Raw genomic sequence first — 22,549 nt, 5'->3', positions numbered from 1 at the left:
TTAATAAAAAAGCTTGTTTTTGTTCAAAATGTCATACTCTTTCCATGAACCAAACTGATCTGACTAGTTCAAACAATCCAATATTAAAATTCCTTTTTAAATATTAATTTTTTTTTTCTAAACCCAATTATTTACTGGATAGATAAATATAAACATATAAAAATAAAATGGACATTTATATTATAATTGATGTATATTTTTTATTATAATTTAATTTATTATGATGTTATAATTAATAAAAATGAAACGGTTACAAGTTAGATCACAAGTATCAGCTGCAAAATTAGGAGTTCAACTGTAAAAGAAGGAAGGACAGTATAGCTTTATGGAGTAAATTATTTGAACTGTAACTTCAGAGTGGGGTTATTCACACTGGAGTTACAACAGTTTGATTCTAAGAACTCGATATATAGATTTTACAATCCAGTTAATAATATATACGTACGTACATGATAGCTACTATTGAATTTACTACCCCTGAATGTTTTAATATATATTAATGTACAAAAAATGTTGTTCTTTTTTTTTACAATATTACGCGGAGAAACTTCTCACATCATGAAAATTTGTTTTAAAAATGAATTTCATACTAATCTGCAAAACAATAGCTACACTCAGTCAAATTAAATTTAAAGTCAAATCATTCATAAATCTGTTTGCACATATAAAAACAAATATTCAGAGATATTTTTTATGTAATTACACTTTTTTTGTTATATACACATTAAACGTTTTTAAACGTAATCATATTATAGAAATATTTACATTAAAATTTCTTTAAATTAATCATTATTTTCTTTTAATGATAAATTGAAAATTCATCAGATTTATTTAGTTGATTCAACAAAGGAAAAAAAAGCCCTAGAAAATTGAGTTTTCTTTAAATTCTCTAAACTTTACCAAATTTCCAAGCATTAAAATACAATAATAATTTCTGAAAAATAAAATTAACCCAGTATATGTAAATGGAATTAACAGATTGATTGTTATGAGATGCCATTCTAGGTTTTAAGTCTAAGCGATATGAAGGTATGGATAGGGAAACGTGATGCGATGGAGGCTACGAGAAATTCCTGGAAAATGAAATGGACGATAGGTGGAGGTTTTAATTGGATCAGGCGGCTAATTACAGACATAGATCTTTGACTAAATAGGGGTCATGGCTAAATGAATTTCTTCATGACACAAATGTTAACAGGTCATGGGACTTTCGAGTATTATTTGTATAGGTTCGGCAGACGTAGTTCCCCCTGCTGTATGTATTGTAGTAGGGTAGATACTGCGGAACATACAATCTTCGAGTGTGAGGAATGGCGCGTTTTACGTAGGCAGGCTGGCCTGGATGGGCTTCAGCCAGAGAATTTAATACCTTTTATTTTGGCATCAGATGAAAATTGAAGGCCTTTTAATTCATTTAACACTAAAGTGGTACGAAACAAAGTCGAGGAGGGGCGCCGGCGTGGATTTTAGAGTTAGGGAAGGGCGGATAATCTCGGTCGTGATGGCCAGCGTGTCGGTTACGATGATCGACCAGGGACTCCGCGGTCCTTAGGCTGGGATGGGACAAAATAAAAGACCTAGACCCGGCTGCTGGGTTGTGGGGCCGGGGCGACTTGGTCAAGCCCCGTTCTCCCTGCTCAGTGGTTAGAGGCGTGAGGCATTAAAAAGTAGAGACCAAGACCCGGTCTTCGGGGAGGGGTCGGGGAACGACATAGTCGGGTCCGGTACTCAGAGATTAGAGGCAGGCGATAAAAAAGATCCATCGGGGGGCTGAACTGCCATGCCGGTAGGTGGAGAGGCCCTCTTAGAGTTGAAGGACTCCTGGGCTGAGCTTTACTTGATTGTATGTCCGGCCGAGGGGAGTAAAGGATAAAAAAAAAATAAAAAACAAAAAGCGTTTTAAGTCTAATGTGCAACTGAGCTGTGAGACCCGTTTTGATGTTTCAGCATAATGGTGATTTTCAACTTTTACGGGTGTTTATTCATTTTTTCGGGGGCGAAACCGCGACAGAATATATATATATATATATATATTTGTACAAAATATGCAAATATAATATCCATATGCAAAGGTGCTGTATATAACGTATGCTATATAAGAGCACCCATATATTTTTGAAGAGATTTTTGTATCAATTTTGTGTTATGAATGATAGTTTTTAAAGCACATTTTGAAGGAGTTTTTATGTTGTTACAGGAGAGTTCATATCTCTGAGAAAACATTAAGCTACCTGAACGGAGAATTCGAAGTAGAACCTGCACTCGGAGAGAAAAGAGAAGAAATGTTAAGAATGGCTGGAATAAAAACATTTTTCATTGTTAAAATACTTAAGCCGGTAAGCTCATTAAAGTTTTTACTTCTAAATATTAAATACGAAAGAAAAGTAAGCGTATTGCAAAAAAATAATTCCTAATATCTTTCTTAAAATAACGTCTAATGTATTTTTATCTTTTCTTCAGGTGAATTCATTCTACTATTTTTTAAAAATAGTAATTGATAAAAATATTTATAGTTTGTAAAACTAACGACTTCAATTGAATGTTACATTTTTATTCTCAATAAGTAATTAATAACACAATTTTTTTTTATTAATTCAAGTGAACGTAAATCAAATCAATTCATATCTACTTTAGATTTAATACTTAAATTTTAATTTCAACATCTATTAAGAATTATATTTTCTGATTGAAAAGAATAAACACGATTACGAAATAACTTCATTAATAATAATAATTAGTTGAGGTAATGCTAATATTTAATTAATGAATTATATAATTTTTTCATTAATAAAAGTTCCCGAAAAGCGATTCAACTTTGATAGTCGAATTTCACGACTGTAGAATTGGTTTTATAAATTATGCAATAAAGATTTATAATAATACTTCTACCCTAAATAAGGAAGGGAGGAAAATTAGGGATGTAATATTAGTCAGACGCTATGGAAATATATTCTGAAATTATGAATATTTTACAGGTTAGTTATTAGTAGAGACCGGATTATATGCAAAATTATTTTTTCTTGTTTTCAGTCATTTGACTGGTTTGATGCAGCTCTCCAAGATTCCCTATCTAGTGCTAGTCGTTGCATTTCGATATACCCCTTACATCTTACATCCCTAACAATTTGTTTTACATATTACAAACGTTGCGTGCCTGCACATTTTTTTCCTTCTACTTGACTCTCTAATACTAAAGCGGCTATTCCAGGATGTCTTAATATGGGGCCTATAAGTCTGTCTGTTCTTTTAACTATATTTTTCCAAATGTTTCTTTCTTCATCGATTTGCCGCAACACCTCTTCATTTGTCACTTTATCCACCCATCTGATTTTTAACATTCTCCTGTAGGACCACATTTCAAAAGCTTCTGATCTTTTCTTCTCAGGGACTCTGATCGTCCAAGTTTCACTTTCATATAAAGCGATGCTCCAAACATATACTTTCAAAAATCTTTTCCTGACATTTAAATTAATTTTTGATTTGTAAACAAATTATATGCAACATAAAGCGCTTGAAATATGCATGAAGAATGCTTAAAATATGCATGAAAAGTGTTAAAATAAGCAACTTTAAATAATAAAATATAGTAATTTTTAGTTTTTTTATTTCAAAATCAGCATATAATTAGTAAGTAGTTGAATAACAGATCGATAATTAACAATTATTTAACATTTTGTTACTTTTGTAAATGTAAACAATCAGGTACTGTTCCAAATGTTCGGTAGTAAGATTATGTTCACTCAATGATTATGATCACGCAAAATATTTTTATTCGTGGAAAAGGATCGCTCCACATCCACTGAGGTAACTGGGCAGTATTTGAATTTGGGAGCTTTGTTAGCACTTATTGTTTCTGGTAAAAGTTCACCCGTCCCATTAATAAAACTATCAATTTTTCACAAAGGTTCAAAGCCTGGGTTATTGTTCCAAATGTTTTCATATTTTTCTTTAAGTTTACACGGGAATACCTCTGGCAATGCGGAGTTCATTTGGCGGAATTTATTCATTAACTGAGTAGATTCAGTCAACGCCAAACCTTGAGTTTCAAGCTTTTTATTACTCGCAGGTATGTGGGGAAAATGAGTACTAATCACAGCTATGTTTTTTGATACTAGAATCGTTAAATGCTTCCTTGGACTGACAAACTGCCATAGCCTCTACAATATTGAAGTCGTTTACTACACCTCTGATGGCCTCAAAATGTTCATTGTAAAACAGCACAGCTTCAAACCACGTTCCCTATCGAGTTACCACTGGTACCACTGGGACGTAAAGGCGCATTTGACAGTTTTTCTTTGTAGGCCTTATTATGAGCAGGTGCCTTAAGAAACACTTTCTTTGTTGATGAAATCAGTTTATTTACATTCCCAAACGTGGATTATACTTCTTGAGCAAATCGATGTACTCCGAGAGCAAAGCACGTCAGATGCATCATTTGCGTTTCGGCTGCCTTGATCATATAGGTAACCGCATCTGAGAAATGTACAAACACCCTTTTATCTGCAGAAGATTAAGGAAATATTTTTTTAATACATTAATTCACAAATCTGGCGATGGTAGAATGATTTATCTTTTCGAGTTCTTTGTAGGCCACCAGATAGGAAGAAGAGGGCTTTAGTTTTAATGTACCGACAATTAAATTCGCTATGTAACGACCACAAGCGTCGGTAGTTTTGTCAGCTGAAATCCAAGTAATGCTATCCTTGAGTTCATTGCGTATTTCTTCCAGAACATGTAGGTAAATTGTTGGTATGTAATCTTTACGCAATGTTGAGTCATCTGGTATATTTTGATTCAAGCAATATTTTCGCAGAAAAACGTTGAAGGTAGGATTTGTAAGTTTGTGAATGAGGAATATTACTTCTAAGCAACGCTTCACGTAAATCCATGCTAAAAGTAGTTTTTTTGTTTACTTTTTAAAGTGAAATCACTGCTACTTACCGCTTTTAAGTTGTTCTCGTGGGGCTTTCTTTTGCAATCCTGCGATATGAAGACTTGTCTTGACATGCCGGGTTATTTGAAACTTTTCTGTGCACAAATTATTTTTCTCGCAAGCTCGACTATAGAAAACATTTCCGTCGTATGTCAACGGTTCAGAATAGTCAGCTATCTACGAAGAGGCACTTTTTTCGGAAGGCATGGTACCGATTAAACCTTGCTCAAATAAATAAAAAACTAAACTAATACAATGAGCGCGTCAACAATAGCTTACATAATTTAATTGCCTAGTGGGAGGAGTGCTGCAGTAAGGCGTGTGCGACGCAGAACGGTATCGTCCGTCTTTGTCTCGCGTGAGACTGTGTTTTATTTTGCCTTATAATAATATTATCCTACCAAAACCATAGACTCGCAGCTCCTAAGTGCGCTCTAAGAGCGGTGAAACTTTTAGGTTTGGCCGAATACATCGTAAGATTTCATTTATTAACTAGGTACCCTACCGAAAAATATTGTAAATGTAGCTAAAATCACTAGATTTTAAGGAAAATATGCAATAACCGGTGAGAATGGGCTGAATATGCAAATCCATATAATCCAATTCTAGTAATTAGTAATAAAACATTTTACATTTATATACATATACATACATACAGAGTGATATATAAAGAATGTAGAAAACTTTCAGGAAATGTCATACCGGGAAAAATAAAGAAGAAAATTCATATAAAAATAGATTCGGAAACGCTTCGTTAGCGAGTGTCGGCTGACAAAACATTTCGTTTTAATTTCTTCGCCTTCGGTATAAATAAGCCAGTCTTTAAGTATTCGCATCCAAATTAAGTGGTTTTATATATAATGCGGACTGAAAAAGAAAAAAAAACATGTCCCATAACTGTATTTTTAGTCATTTTCCAGAAATTTGGGGCTAAAAAACGAAAGACCGGGGTCGAAAAACATATTATTTTATGTTTGGCGTAAAATAACTTAGTTAAACGGATAAAAAAACATATAAAAGTTTTAAACAAAACATGTAGAAAAATTTGATTCTGAGTAAAATAGTATGTTTAAAATCGATAGAAAATAAATACAGAAGTAAGAATTACGAAGTTTATTAAAAATACAGCGTATAAAAATGTGGTACATTTTAATCAGGTATTAAATGAAACACAACTTTCAATATATAAACCAAAAAATTAACAAGTTTAGAAAAATAACAAATACAAACAATAAAAACAACTTATAAACTGCTGAAAATGTCCTCTGCCACAGTGGATATACGAATAGTACTCTACTTAATGATCAATATTTTTGGTGGCATTCCGTAATTCTACAGATTGTATTAGTTGAATTGCACTGAGAATTTCAATAATTAGCACTTCCATTGTATTACATTTTTGTAAATATGTTTTAAATTGAGTAAAATTAGAGTTCCATCAAACAGTGAGTTTTAATTTTAATAATATTTTCATTGCATATTTCATTAAAATTAAATTTTTCGCGCATTCTTTAGTCTTTTTTCTGTTTTGAATAAATTAATTTCCGCTATAAAACAAGTCTTAAAATTTTTTTGGGGGTAATATGTATCTACCCGCACAAAACTTATTTTTTTCCCCCTAAATTCCTAGGCCGGTCATCCAATTAAGTATACATTGCCCAGGAGCGTGTCCATGCTGTATCCGAGCCTTTCCGCCAATCGGTTGTATGTCTGGCATGGCATGTCAGCCTGGGGCAACCAGATCTTTTAAATTATTATTTCTTATAATCCCTCATCCTTTTTCCCTTCTTTGGTTTTTGGGTATTTTTTATTTTGTTTCTTGTTCTTTTTCCGTCTTCCTAATCACTATTACGGTCTCCCTTGGAATCCCCAGCCACTCAACGAAACCGACATTTTGAGGCATGCCAGCAATCTTGGCTGTTGTCCAGCCCATATCCTATTTCGCGTCCTAGAAATCTAGTCGACGTTCTTCCTTAGTCTTCCTTCTTAACATGGTAACAGCGAAACCATCAACAGCTCGCCAGTTGGCTTCGGATATTAGCATGAAGCCAATTAAATCAACAGGCTTTCTTTTTCCTGTTTAGCCTCCGGGAATTACTGTTCAGGTATTATTACTTCAGAGGATGATATATATGAGTGTAAATGAAGAGTAGCCTTGCACATTCTCAGTTCGACCATTCCTGAGATGTCTGGTTAATTGAAACCCAACCACCAAAGAGCACCGGTATCCACGATCTAGTATTAAAATCCGTATAAAAGTAGCCTTTACTGGGACTTGAACGCTGGAACTCTAGATTTCCAAATCAGCTGATTTCAAATCATCAGGCTGTAAACCATCAATCCCATCCACAGAAAACTAAAGTTCATTTTTATTAATTAAGTTAAATACAATAGAATTTTACATTTTATGATAATTTTATTAATTTATAAAACAACCGATTAGCTAAATGTTTTATCACTTACTGCGAGTTTTTATTATTCTCCAAACTTAGTTTATAAATTAAATGAAAAAAAAACACGTACGTCGTATCTTAATTCACTTAATCTGTTCGATTATTCGTAAAAAGGCAGAAAAAATTAATTTAAAAATTCAAAGGCCATTAGACATGGAATTAGAAATGTACATCTGTATACGTAACCAAATGTTATTTCGTTTTATACTATCATATTTGTAAGTGTAGGTTAAAGGTTATAATTTCATTATTGATCGATATAATTTTCTTATAATGCTCTTATATAGCAGTCAAGGAGGTGATGCAGAACCTCGGTGTATATAGTAAATTAGGAAGAGTTCAAGAACATCCTCTTACCTTAGAATGAGAATATACTAGCGACACCGTTAGCGGTGTTATCTACGACTTTTATCACTGTAATACTTGGAGTTAGCTATACTCTCTCTCTAAAACCGTGTCCTTAAAATGATTATAATACAGTTTAAAATTAAAAAGTTAAACTACATCTAATTTTTGTATTTTTAGTGTTTTCCACAGAATAAATAAATGAATTATTTCTATTAATTTAGCTACGTGCGGAATTAAATTTTATATTAGTCTAGTTGGTTTTGTAATCAAATTGTTAAGCAATATGTAGTTTTACACCACCTATTTTTCATTAAAATATTTCGGAATTTTGTTTGCCTATACAAGATCCGTGTTACACAATTTCGAATAACACTTTTTTATTGAATTAAAAATAAATTAAAACAGATAAATTGCCATATTTTCCCGGTGGAATGCTTATTTACTCTACTTGTTAAAAACAACCTTTAAACATTTTTTAAAAAATATGATGTGGATCACATGACTTCCTTGTACGCCTATTGAATTACATATAAACATTTTTAAAAGTACATAAAATTTTATTTCACAAATAACTTCTGATATTTTTTAATATATATGTTTTATTATTGCTATTATTGAATTATTATTAATCGAGAATTTTTTTTACAATCAGAGGTTAATAATTATTAATAAATCAATATGTTTAAATTAAAAAAAAAGTTAAAAAAAAGGAGATGAAGTCGGATTTGAACTGAAGTGCCTTCCCCTTGAAAGATCCAAATATTTCATTAGCCTAATTAAAATTTTATTTGGCTACAACTCTGGAACCAATAAAAATAACTACCACTTATGATATATCGTTGAAAATTTGAAAAGCGCTCAGCGAGACCTTATTATTGCAGTTAAGAAAAAGTTCAAATCCATATTTTTTTTGGATTTTGGACTTTTTTGGACACTTTTGGCCCAGTAAATTGCAATCAAAAGGGAAGGTCCACAACTAAATGTTATAACAGTCCTAAAACCAAAATTTCAACATACTACGGCTATTCGTTTTTGACTTATGCGAGATACATACGTACGTACAGACGTCACGCCGAAACAAGTCAAAATGGATTCAAGGATGGTCAAAATGAATATTTCCGTTGAAATTTGAATGAAATTTTTCGCGATCACAATACTTCTTCCTTTACTTCGTACAAGGAAGTAAAAACTGAAAACAAAATTGTTATACTTTTCTGGCATTAGTTATTTATATCCATTATCCAATGTTGTTATATATAAAAAAAAAATCGATATTTTTAAACTTTGATCGGTTCCCCACCCACAATATTGCCCTCATTTTTTTTTCTTGCAGTACTACTATGCTTAGGAACACAAGAAATTCGGTTAAATATGTCTAATAAATAAAAAGATAGCTTTTTAAATTTTTGGAAGGGAAAATTGGGGAAAAATGTTTTTTTTTTAAATGGTAAATAATAATGTATTTATACAAAGATACTTACTTGATATAAAGTTTAGTTATGTTTGCAAAATTTTGAGAAAATTGATCAAAAGAAACTATCTACCCTACCCCAGGAGATATTGGCCCCAAACCTTTCACCACAAATTTCCCCGTATACACGAATCTCTGTACAAGATTTCATCAAAACCATTTTATCTAGTGAATAGCTTCAAACAAGCCACGTATATACGTACAATAACGTATGTTACATGTGCAATATGATTGAACATTTCTAATTACGTGTTTTTAATAGCCTTTGGAGTTTTAAATGTTAAGAATAATGAACATTTTTCTGTCTTTTTACAAGTAATCGAATGGATTAACTGAACTGAGATACCACGTATTTTTTTCATTTATTTTATGAACTAAGTACTTTATAAAAGTACGGGGACGAACATTACCTCCTGCTCTTTATTTTTTGGGGTTCCAGGGTCATGAAACGTCGAAAAATAAAACCCACACCCCATTTTATGAAAATATTGCCATATTTTCCTTCCTGCAGCAAAGCTCTAGAGCTGTGATGCCGGAAAGTAAAACTAAAATTTACAAAATAGTATTATTTTTATAATGGTTTGTTACAAAATGATAAAAATAAAACATTTTATTTTCAACAATAATTGAATTTCTTTTCAGTAGAAAATTTATACATGAAAATAGTTAACAAATACTTGCTAATTTGATGTTATTTTTACACGACTGCCCAAAAAGGAGTTTAATGCATTTAGGGTGTACGTATGTTTGTTTCACCATAGCAACTCAACGGCTGAACTAATTTAGATGTATGACCTCGCGTTGAAATCCATACGTTATCGGGGTGTCATAGGGTACATAAATATGCACAGTATGTCTGAAAAGTTCCCAAACTAAATTATATAAAAATACAGATTTAAAGATAAACGAATTTACTTACATCAGCCCTCTACATAGAACCTTACTCTTGTTATACACTTGTTGCAGCGCCGGTAAAGCCCGTCAAACGCTCTGGAGAAATCTTTTACGGGATCACCTTCAACTGCTCGGTGGAAGCCCTTAGAATGGCCGGAATTTCGTCGAAAAAGCGGCCTTTCACCTTCAACTTGAGTTTTGGGAATATAAAATAATCTGCGAGAGCCAAGTCAGGTGAATAGGGCGCGTAAGATAAGATGGTAATTTGATTTGCGGCGTAATAACGTGTTACAACTGTTGCCATGTGTGCCGGGGCATTGTCGTGCAAGAGAGTCCAACTGTCCGGATCCGGTACTCGGATCGGATTCGATGAATGCGACGCATCAGGCGTTTCATTACTTCCAAATAGAATTTAGAATTCACGGTCTGACAAATTGTGATAAATTCATGATGAACTAGACCCTTTGAGTCGAAGAATGCAATCAACATCCTTCTCACTCTTGATTTTTACTACCTGACTTTCGCCGGCCTTTTTGCTCCAGGATCCAACCAAGTAGCGGATCGACGCTTGGTTTGCGGATCATACATGAAGCACCAGCTTTATCCCCAGTTACAAAAAATTCGGGTCACTATCGGCAGTTTCAACGAAGTCTTGAGCTCAAGAAAGACGCACCTGGTTTTGTACTTTGGTCAAGAAGTGTGGAACGTAACGAAAGCACACCTTCGGCAGTTCAGTTTTTCTGTTAGAACTGTTTGTACGGCTTATTTACCGCGATATTTAATTCTTCTACTATGGCCCGAATGGTAAGATGAGGTTGTTCGAGCAGGAGCGCGCGCACTTTCGCAACGTTTTCATCGTGAACAGCTGTTGACAGCCTCTCGCCTTGTTCGTCGTCATCCAACGACTCTCTACCGTCTTTAAACCGCTTCCACCACGTTGTAGGGTGAGATGTGGCTTCATACCGAATGCTTGCTGTATCATAGAATAAATTTCAAAGAAAGATTTTTGAAGTCGAACACAAAATTTTATCGTGCTACTCTGTTTAATGTCGTGAGCTCACACAAGGTCACATGAACACTACGTACGCTGCCGAATTTAATTCGAGACTGGAGTGATGAAAATTTGTACACACACTCGTCAGACATAGTATTACGTAGTTCCTTGGTTGTCTGAGAGATGGCAGTACTTGTATCGACTACAGAAATTTAGTTCGGGAACTTTTCAGACCTACTGTCGTTTGTGTGTGTGTTTTTTTTCCGGTATCCATAAATGACAGTTTAATCTTTATTACGAAGATCTACATTTATCCTTCTAGATAACAAAAATCACCATGTACATGACAGCAATGGTTTGACAGTAACCACAATTAAGTTAAATATCTAATTTTACGTTTGATTTATTTCATCCAGATAAACCATTTTAACCCACCGGGTTGGTCTAGTGGTGAACGCGTCTTCCCAAATCAGCTGATTTGGAAGTCGAGAGTTTCAGCGTTCAACTCCTACTATTGGCAATGACTTTTACGCGAATTTGAGTACTAGATCGTGGATACCGGTGTTCTTTGGTGGTTGGGTTTCAATTAACCACACATCTCAGAAATGGTCAACCTGAGACTGTATAAGATTACACTTCATTTACACTCATACATATTAATTACCTGAGCGGTAATTCCCCGAGACTAACCAGAAAAAGAAAGAAAAGATGAACTATTTTAAAATAATAAAGTTTCTTCAATATTAGAAAAATACAAAAGTTTCCAGTTGAAGAAATTCAGGTTGTCTTACGAAGTTCTTTTATATTTAACAAAGTTCCCTTAAAATATTATAAATATCTCTACTCTATTCTCGCAGAATCTTTGTTTTATCTTGATTACCGTTTAAAGCTGAGGTTCCTAATTTAGTTATCTGTGATATCTAAGGGTCTGAATGTCAAAAACACCATGAAATACCAAAATTCAAGAGTAAAGCCATACATATTATCTCTTTCAAAAACTTCCAAAAAGCGTACAACTCAATAGACTGAAACTCCCTCTTCTCCAAACTAAAAGATATACACCTAGACAACATAACCACCAACCTAATTAAAGAAACCCTCACCGGCACATACCTCGAAGTAAATTCATGTGAGAAGTATCCGATTCTTTCAAAGATTAAAACCGGCGTACAAAGAGACGGACTCTCACCACTAATATTTAACTGGGAAATAAAATAAATACGAAAAATAGTTAGAGAACGGAATCAAAAAATCCATATTGGAATCCGCTAGAAAAAAAAAACAGCTATCAACTGTTCAGCCTTTACAGAGGACAAATCTTTACTAGTTGAATATGGAATAAAGCCAAAGAACATGAAAAACAAGCAGTGAAAATAGGTCTTAAAATTTCCTTCGAAAACACCAAAATAATATAAAAACATCACAAATCTACTACGAGACCTTAAAATTGGTGAATAAGAGATAGAAATGGTCAAAAGATTTAAATATCTCGGAGCACGGATCAGCTGGAATACCATCGAGAAAAGGCAATGGAAACCAAAAGAAACAAACTTGAACAAGCTTTTCAACTCACCAAAAACACCTACAACAAAAAATTTCTATCCTAGAATGCAGAACACGTTAATCAAACCGGAAGCCCTTCTGCAGCCGAAATATTACCCATCACCAATTACGGCCCAATCGAAAGACTGGAAATAAAAGAAAAATCTTATGAAAAATCCTAGATTCCCAAATTCCAAAACAACAAAGTAATCGACATTAAAACGAAATCCTATATCAAAAAACAGAAAAAGTATCAGACGTAATGAAAAAGAAAAATCGACTTCTACAGACTCGGAATGAGGTCAGACTAACCAAAGAAATCTTTGATTATCTCCACACACACAAAAAAAAAAAAAAAAACAAATCAGATTAGTTCAATCAAACAGAAAAATCCTAGAATCCTAGAACAGAAAGATCCTACGGTACTCGAAATCACAGAAAACATGTTTGTGAGCAAAACCTAAAAAAAAATCAAAAAGGACAAGAAAACGAGGTTCCAAGCCCAAAAACAAACGTAAGATCCAATTTTCCGTAGAACAAAGGAACGTGACATCGGAAAGAAACAATATTGAAGAATTAAACAACACTGGGCTAAAAAAAAAGGCAGAAAACAAAAAAAAAATTAATCCAACGTATTCCCTACCTCTGGGGTGAAACGAAAAAGAAGAAAATGAAAGTTTAAAATTTTGGACATTTAGAAAGGAAATTCTATATCTTAATTTAATGTATTAATTTATAAAAAAAAGAAAACATTTAACCAATAAAAATTTAAAAAACAAATAACATATGTTATATACTAATTAGAGTTTAAATAATGAAAAAGGTAAACGTAAAAAAAATTAAAATTGCATATCTCCTAGGTAAAGTTGATTAATGAAATCTCTTTACAAACTTTTACTACCCACTCTCTTTTATCATTAGCAACTAAAGTTGAATGAACTCTCAATAGTGAATCAGATCGTTAAATATACATAACAGACACGTACAGTAAACACAAATTAATCTTCATTTCATACCTACCTGGTGGGTGAATATGATGCGATATTTACTTATGAACCTTTCTGTCAGAGTGTTTTGCATATAGGAAGTTAACTCGGCCATATCAAATTTGATTCATCTGTTATAAAATTATGATTTTATCAACTAAACAACACACAGATAAGCACACACATAGAATCGTAAAAACATAGGACGCAATATCGTTACAGTTTTTACCTCTTTGGCGTTAAAAACATGTAATATTAAGGAATACCCCAAAAATTTATATAAAAGAAATACGAATTACTCGTATGACTATAATTAAAATAAAATTAATTATTCATTTTAAAACGGATTTCGTTTATCTCCAAGCTTATGTATATTGGTCAACAATTCCATTAGAATTAAAATACAAATTCGTAATTTAATTACTTTCAAAATATTAGGATCTGCGATTATTTTATTATTTTCCCTTTCTCACCATTCACTCATAATTAGAATATTTAGACTTTTTCAGTAATCACAAAAACATTTTATTTACACAAATAAGGCAAATATAATATTTACTAATAATGTTAAATGAATAAATTAACAATTAATGTAATCTACCTTTCCAGCACGTTAATATGTACTCTAGATTTTTCGGCCTACCTGGAAGCCATTATCAGGAGTTAAAATAAACGCTTTTAAAATCAAAAGTTTAAAAAATCATAGTTAAAATTTAAAAACAGTCATGACTGTACCGGTCCTACAGTACCAGTAGAGTATACTGGTAAGACTGAGACAGTCATGACTGTAATTATATTAATTTTAACTCCTGATGACGGTTTCCGGATACGCCGAAAGATCAGAGTACACATTTCAACGTGCTACTAAGGTGGATTACATTAATTGTTAATTTATTCATTTACAAATAAATCTAAAACATTTCTTTAACAGAGAAAAATTTTATTATTTCTGAAAGGATTAAAACTTTGCGTAAATTCACTATATTACGAATGTAAATGGGTGTAAATAAATAATATCCGATTTCATCTTGTTCTGCCTAGTGGCAGGTCCCTTACGCCACTGCTTTCGCCATTTATTTCTATCTCGTTTAGTTCCCTTGTAGTTTACAATCTTCATCTCATCTATTAACTTCATCCATATCCTTCCTCGCTTTTTTTCTCCTTTTACTGACTCTTCAAATGCAATTGTGTAAATGTAAGTTAAATTTCTTAATTTTACGATTGTGTTAAAAAAAAAATAATTTTATTTTTACTTATTACTTCCTTGTATGACGTAAAGGAACTAGTGTGATAGCGGAAAATTTCGGTTTTCAGATTCTAATTGAAATATCCACTTTGACCATTCCTACAAACATTTTCACTAGTTTTCGGTGTAACGTCTGTACGTATGTACGACGCATAACTCAAAAAACGATTAGCCGCAGGATGTTAAAATTTTGGATTAAGGACTGTTTTAACATCTACTTGTGCACCTCCCCTTTTGATTGTAATCGACTTGACCAAAAGTGCCATAAATAATTTTCGACATATCTTTGCGTTTCACTTCCCTCAGACCCGAAAACCACCGTCAGTTTATATATATATATATATATATATATATATATATATATATATATATTTCACTTTCTTGTGGAAACGATAACTGCCGTAATTTTGCGCCAATCACTTTCAAATTGATACATAAAATATAACGACCAAAAATCTCGGTCGAGTTCGTTAATGAGCAAATTCGGACAATGAGGGTGTAAATGGGAGGGCGGGTTTCGAAAAAACAAAATATCGGTATAACTTTAAAAAAATCGAATTCGTTTAAAGTTCCTACTATTCTTTGGATATGGGCCTAAAACTCATCTAAATAAAATATTTTTACATCACCAACCACTGGTCCAGGGAGTACAAAAAATGGGGTTTCGAAGATAAAATATCATACCTCCCTTAATAGGCAGAGTATCGAGTCGGTTTAAAGTGGTCGTCGGTCCTCTAAACATTACCTAAAACCTTTTGTTTGAAACAATTTTTTATATGACCAACCCTTACGACAAGGAATGACCAAAATGTTGCTGAAATTTTAAGAGGATGGGGTTTGTCGTTTGCTAAACATACAAAACGTTTTTTCACATGCAACCATTGTAGTATTGAGTAAATTTGAAGTTTTTCTTAACTTTAGGGTGGAAATTTTTGTTATCTTCTACTTAGCACCGACGAAATCTACCTCCGCCTTCTGGCGTGCTGATTTTTTTTATAATCTTTTACAAAATTTATTACTTATTTATAAACTTAATTATATGAAAAGTAAAAAAAATCTTTATTTTAATAAGATGAGAGGTGATACATTTTATTAAATATTTCATTTGAATTGGTGTATAAATATCTTGATGATTTTATATAAAAGGATTAGTGTAAATAATTATTTAATACCGATATATGAAGAACGATTTATTGCTTATCTTTGTTTCCTTCAACAGAGAGGATCAAAAGCGGGATACGATATTTGAGAGATGAAGAAAAGAAAATTGAATCACAATATTTTATAATGAAAAATGATTTCAACAACAGAGAGCGGATCGTGAGATAGACACATTTTATACAGTAGATGCTAGAAAAAGAAAATGACAGGAATAGAATGAGACAGAATAAGTGTGAAAAGAGAAGGAGAACTGTTATTCAAGGAGGGGATTTTCATAGGTAACACACAAGTTGAGCGACTATATTTGACGTGAACCAATATATCAAACGCCTCCGTACAGAACATCAGATTTATTTGTTGCATTCTTACGCTCATTGTTTGGCATTTTTAATAACACGTACAAAAATATTTACTGTTGCTTTAACAGCTAAATCTTTTGCAAGATTCAGTTTTAGCGTTTGAGTAATATCGTCATTTTGTAACGATTCATAGTATTTAATTTCTGGAAATTGAGTAAAACCTAAAAAACAGAATCTATTTTGCAGATGTAGGGAAGGCATCGCCGATAGAGAAGAGGGTAGTTTTTTTCATATTTATAATATTGTAACTTTTAAAATCCCTTTCATGTTGCGAGATTAAAATTCATGTCCGTTTGCCTCACGCCCACGACAATCTTCTTACAGTAATCTAGTAATGTCCTCGCCGAAAAAAGTAATAGACTTTTTTCGGAAAGAAAATTTTGTTCAAAATACTTTATAATTTAATTTAATATAATTTTCTTTCTTTTAAACAGATATAATCTTATAAAATTTATTTCATTCTGGCTTTATTAATTATAATATCTTTATATATCTTGGATGATTAGTTTAATCTTTATGACTTCCTTTTAAAGTGAAAAAAAACGAAGGTGACTTTATTTTACTACCTTTTGTAAAAAATCTGAAGTAGACAGAACATGACTTCCTTGTACGCCTATTAAATTACATGAACACATTTTTTTAAGAAGAAAGGTACATAAAATTTTATTTCATTAATAACTTCTGATATTTATTTTTATTATTGAATTATTGTTTATCGTAATTTTTTTTTCCAATCAGAGATTAATAATTATTATAAATAAATCAATATATTTAAATTAAAAGAAAAGTTAAAAAAAGAAATGAAGTCTGATTCAAACCGATGTGCCTTCCCCTTGTAAGATCCAAATATTTCATTAATTAAAATTGCATTTGACTATAACTCTGGAATCAATGAAAATAAATACCACTTATGATATATCGTTGAAAAGCTGTCAATGAAGTATTAATACTGCAGTTAATAAGTAATTTTTTCACTATTTCGTCAGTACAATCTTCGAATCGTGTTTTTTTAATCGGTGTAAAAATTTTAATAATTATGAGTGTAATAATAAAAAAAATTTGAACTAATTTTTTAATCTTTTTTTTTTTATTTTAGTATTTTTTATATTTTATCGACTGCTGACAGATAAATCAATAATTATAAAATCTTTGTAAGTTTTGATATTTCTGAAAGGTATAAATTACAAATAATCCCTGAACTGAATTTTCATGTTTTATAAATTCAAAATTATATTGAAAAGATTATAAAAAACTGCCAAAAAAATGTCTTTTAGAAATAAATAAAATATTTACAAAAGCAGATAAATTGAAGATGAAATAATTCAATTACTTTATATTTTTTTAATTTTCATTATTCAGTTTTGATTATTTTCAAAAACCAAATTAAATATGTGTTATATTAACAAATTTAATAAATTGAAAAATAATGATAACGTAAAAAGAAGAATAATAAGTTTTTTTTATTATAAATCTTAGTTTAATTTTAAGTATGTTAAAATAATGTCTAGCATTATACTTTAGCTTAACGAATGAATTTTACCTTCACTGTTCATATATTTTAGTCAACTTAAAATGAAAGGCAAAAAGATTTTTTTTTATATTTATGAAAGCGACTCTTCAATATTAAGTAACTTATTAGATCCTTAAAAAAAAAAGAAAAAAGAAAAAGCTTTTATAAAAAAAAGGAATGTCATTTTCATTGACGCGATATCAGAACAAATTAGGTAATACTGAAAGCAAAATATTCCCGGTTTAATATGAGAATTAGATGATTTATATAATCCAAGTATAAAATGAGATTACAAGTTATAACCTCTCTATTTTATACAGTACACTGCCACCACTTGTGTCACTCAGTTGTGTCACGCCTTCTTTATGTTATGATGGATCACATTCTCGTACGCTATAGCTTGTATATTCTACCTTTGTCATATGCAAACAATCATCCACACGCGTACGTGCAGATAAAAAAAAAGTGGTTAAATATAAAATTTATGGAATATTGATTTTCACAAATATATAAGTTCACATCAACCTTCCATTGAAAAAAAATTATTTTAAGAATATTTTTCATTTTCTTTAAGTTTAAACCAAAATATACTTAAATTTATGTTTTAATCGTATTAGTTTATTTATACCATACTACCAAAAAAAAAAAATAAATAAAACATTAATTTTCAAAAATTCCTTGTTTTTACTCCTATTTTCTTCCCTCTGGCTGCAAGAAAAAAAAATAAACGTTAATTAATCCCTCCTTTAGGAATTTTTAGTATAGTATACTGTTCAGGGCTGTTATCATAGTTATGTTTTATCAAAATTTATATCCAGTGAAGAATTAATTTTACAATTTTTTTACTGTTTTTCGTAAAAAACAGATTAAAAAATTCAGTTACTTAGATTTAATTTAATTAAATTGAGTTTTTAGAAATTCAATTGTTTTTTTATAAAATGAATTACCGTTTTTTAGCTTTTTTTTTATCTTAACTAGAATTCTATACAGAAGAATTGAAAGAAGAGTGGAAGAAGGATTAGGAGAAGACCAATTTGGTTTCAGGAAAGTATAGGGACAAGAAAAGCAATTTTAGGCCTCAGATTAATAGTAAAAGGAAGATTGAAGAAAAACAAACCAACATACTTGGCATTTATAAACCTGGTAAAGGTATTCGATAACATAGCCTGGAATAAAATGTTCAGCATTTTAAAAAAAATTAAGGGCTCAAATACAGAGATAGAAGAACAATTGCTAACATTTACAGGAGCCAAACAGCAATAGTAATAATTGAAGAACATAAGAAAGAAGCCGTAATAAGAAAGGGAGTCCGACAAGGATGTTCGCTATCCCCGTTACTTTTTAATCTTTACATAGAACGAGCAGTTAATGATGTTAAAGAACAATTTAGATCCGGAGTAACAGTATAAGGTGAAAAGATAAAGATGATACGATTTGCTGATGATATAGTAATTCTAGTTAAGAGTAAAAAGGATTTAGAAAAAACAATGAACGGCATGGATGAAATCCAACCCAAGAACTACCGCATGAAAATAAACAAGAACAAAACGAAAGTAATGAAATGTAGTAGAAATAACAAAGATGGACCACTGAATGTGAAAACAGGAGGAGAAAAGATTATGGAGGTAGGAAGAATTTTGTTATTTGGGAAGTAGAATTACTAAAGATGGACGAAGTAGGAGCGATATAAAATGCCGAATAGCACAGGCGAAACGAGCTTTCAATCAGAAATGTAATTTGTTTACATCAAAAATTAATTTAAATGTCAGGAAAAGATGTTTGAAAGAATATATGTTTGGAGCGTCGCTTTATATGGAAGTGAAACTTGGACGATCGGAGTATCTGAGAAAAAAAGATTAGAAGCTTTTCAAATGCGGTGCTATAGGAGAATGTTAAAAATCAGATGGGCGGATAAAGTGACAAATGAAGAGGTGTTGCGGCAAATCGATCAAGAAAGGAGCATTTGGAAAAATATAGTTAAAAGAAAAGACAGACTTATAGGCCACATATTAGGACAACCTGGAATAGTCGCTTTAATATTAGAGGGTCAGGTAGAAGGAAAAAATTGTGTAGGCAGGCAACGTTTGGAATATGTAAATCAGACTGTTAGGGATGTAGGATGTAGGGGGTATACCGAAATGAAGCGACTAGCACTAGATAGGGTATCTTGGAGAGCTGCATCAAACCAGTCAAATGACTGAAGACAAAAAAAAAAACGTTTTTTTTAGAAGATTAAGAACAAATTAAAAATTTTACAATTTAAAATAAAAATAATCCTAAAAATTGTAAAGAGTAAACAATTACTCTTTGAAGATTTAGATATTAAATGTTACGTTGTAATAATACGCACATTATATGAGGATCGTTCATTAATTAAAGGAAACTTTTACTGGAATAAACAAACTTTTTAACTTTCAAGTTGGCACCCCTGACATAGAAACTGTCAAGCTGCTCCAAAAGAATTTTCATTATTATAAACTCCTTTGCGTACTTCAAAATGTGTCAGCTTAGCTTGATACATAAACTGTTTAAGATAAGATTTTTATTCTCTCAAAGTGTAACAACGGCCAATATTAACTCGCAGAAGGTAAAAAGTTTATTAATTATGAAAATTTATACTAACGGATCGATAAAAGTTTAAATCGAACAAAACAATTGTCACAGATTTTCATTTTAGCGGAATACCAGTGGAAGTTTTGAGTGGAAATTTTGTAATATCGCATTAATGATTTTATTCGCAAGGATAGACATATAAAAATTTGAGAGAAGCAGCGATTTGTCGTACGAATATTGAAATTGTTTGTTTCATTACCCATGATAAGCTGAATTACCGTAAAACGGTTCAAGGTGGATTCCGAGACCGTCTCAAATATCGCAAAAAATCAAAATCACAAGACATCCGTATTCAGATTTGTACGAAACAAAGACGACCTTTTTAAAAAATGTAATGCATTTTTGTAGACTGTAAAATAGATGAAGCTTGAATTCATCGTTTTAAAACGGAAATTTAAATTTCAATGTACAGAATGGAAACATCCGAATTCTTTGTCAGAAAAAAATCAAAACTTAAATGCATCAGCCGATAGTGTTGCTAACGGTGACTTGGGACTCTCCAATCCAATAGCCATTTGACATTAAAAAAAAAATGACAAAAACTTGGTACGGAAGTTTTTGTAGTTTGAATTTAATAACATATATATATATATATATACATAAAGATGATTTCTGGATCATTAAGGAGACACAGCTCCTTAATTAACAATTTAATTAAGTAAATGGAATAAAAGCTTCACTAAGCAAAAACTTCACTTTTTAATTACTTTGTACATTAAATGTTTGATTGAAAATTTGTTTGATATTTTATAAATTCCAATGATTTATCTTTTGAAATCCAGATTAACCTACAAATTAACCTCATGAAATGTATGATAATAATTTTATTAAAATCAAGTATTAATTAGTAATTAGGAAATATTAACTGACTACAAAGCAAGTTTTTTTTTTAAATTTTAAATATTCTTGTAATATTACTTTACTGTATTATTTATTTTTACTGAACTGTTGTCCAAACGAAACGTTTTTGGATACTTTTGGTTCAATCGATTGTAATCAAAAGGGGAGGTGTACAACTAGATGCTACAACAGTCCTAAATCTAAATTTTCAACAACGGCTGATCGTTTTTAGTTATGCAAGATACATACTACGTACTGACGTCACGCCAAAACTAGTCAAAATGGATTCAGGGAAGGTAAAAATGGATATTTCCGTTAAAATCTGAAAACCGAAATTTTTCAGGATCACAATACTTCCTACAAGGAAGTAAAAAGGTTAAATTTTTTACTACTTAAACTAAAGGAAGTATTGTGATCGCAAAAAAATTCGGTTTTCAAATTTCAACGGAAATATCCATTTTGATCATCCCTGAAACCATTTTGACTAGTTTCGGCGTGAAGTCTGTACGTACATGACACGTATGTACCTATCACGCATAACTCAAAATCGATTAGCTGTAGGATGTTGAAAATTTGGATTTAGGACTGTTGTAATATCTAGTTGTGCACCGCCCCTTCTTATTGCAATCAACTGAACCAAAAGTATCCAAAAAAAGCCCAAAATCCAAAACATTTGGATTTTGTCTTTTTCTTACCTGCAGTAATAAGCCCTCATTGAGTGCTTTTCAATGCTATATTATAAGTAGTAATTATTTTCATTGGTGTCAGAGTTATAGCCAATAGAAATTATAATTAAATATTTGGATCTTATAAGGGGAAGGAACATCGGTTGAAATCAGGCTTCATCTCCTTTTTTTAAATTTAAATATATATATATATATATATATATTTTTTTTTTTTTTTTTTTTTTTAACCTCCAGGGCCGCAGTTAAGCATTACTGTACAGAGGATGAGATAAATGATTTGTAGCGTGTGTGAAACATGCCATGCCTGACCGGGATTCGAATCCGGGACCTCCGGGTAATTTAAATATATTGATTTATTAATTATTAACCTCTGATTGTAAAAAAGTTTTACGATAAATAATAATTCAATAATAAAAATAAAATATGAAAAAATATCTGAAGTTATTAATGAAATAAAATTTTATGTACTTTTCATTAAAAAAAAAAAAAAAAGTTTATATGTAATTTATTTAA

At 31.4% G+C, this 22,549-nt stretch overlaps 1 protein-coding gene across 1 annotated transcript in view; it reads left to right on the top strand.

Annotated features, from left to right (window-relative positions):
* Ac3 (Adenylate cyclase 3) overlaps positions 1 to 22,549 on the top strand; it is a 951,674-nt gene that overhangs the window by 730,363 nt on the left and 198,762 nt on the right. The window contains exon 7 of the mRNA XM_075358061.1: positions 2,198 to 2,336. Within this exon, the coding sequence (XP_075214176.1) occupies positions 2,198 to 2,336 (139 nt within the window). The remainder of the gene's footprint in view (positions 1 to 2,197; positions 2,337 to 22,549) is intronic.

Source organism: Lycorma delicatula, chromosome 2 (genome assembly GCF_047948215.1).
Source record: "Lycorma delicatula isolate Av1 chromosome 2, ASM4794821v1, whole genome shotgun sequence".
NCBI classification, from domain to species: domain Eukaryota; kingdom Metazoa; phylum Arthropoda; class Insecta; order Hemiptera; family Fulgoridae; genus Lycorma; species Lycorma delicatula.
This window is presented reverse-complemented; position numbering and strand designations above follow the sequence as displayed.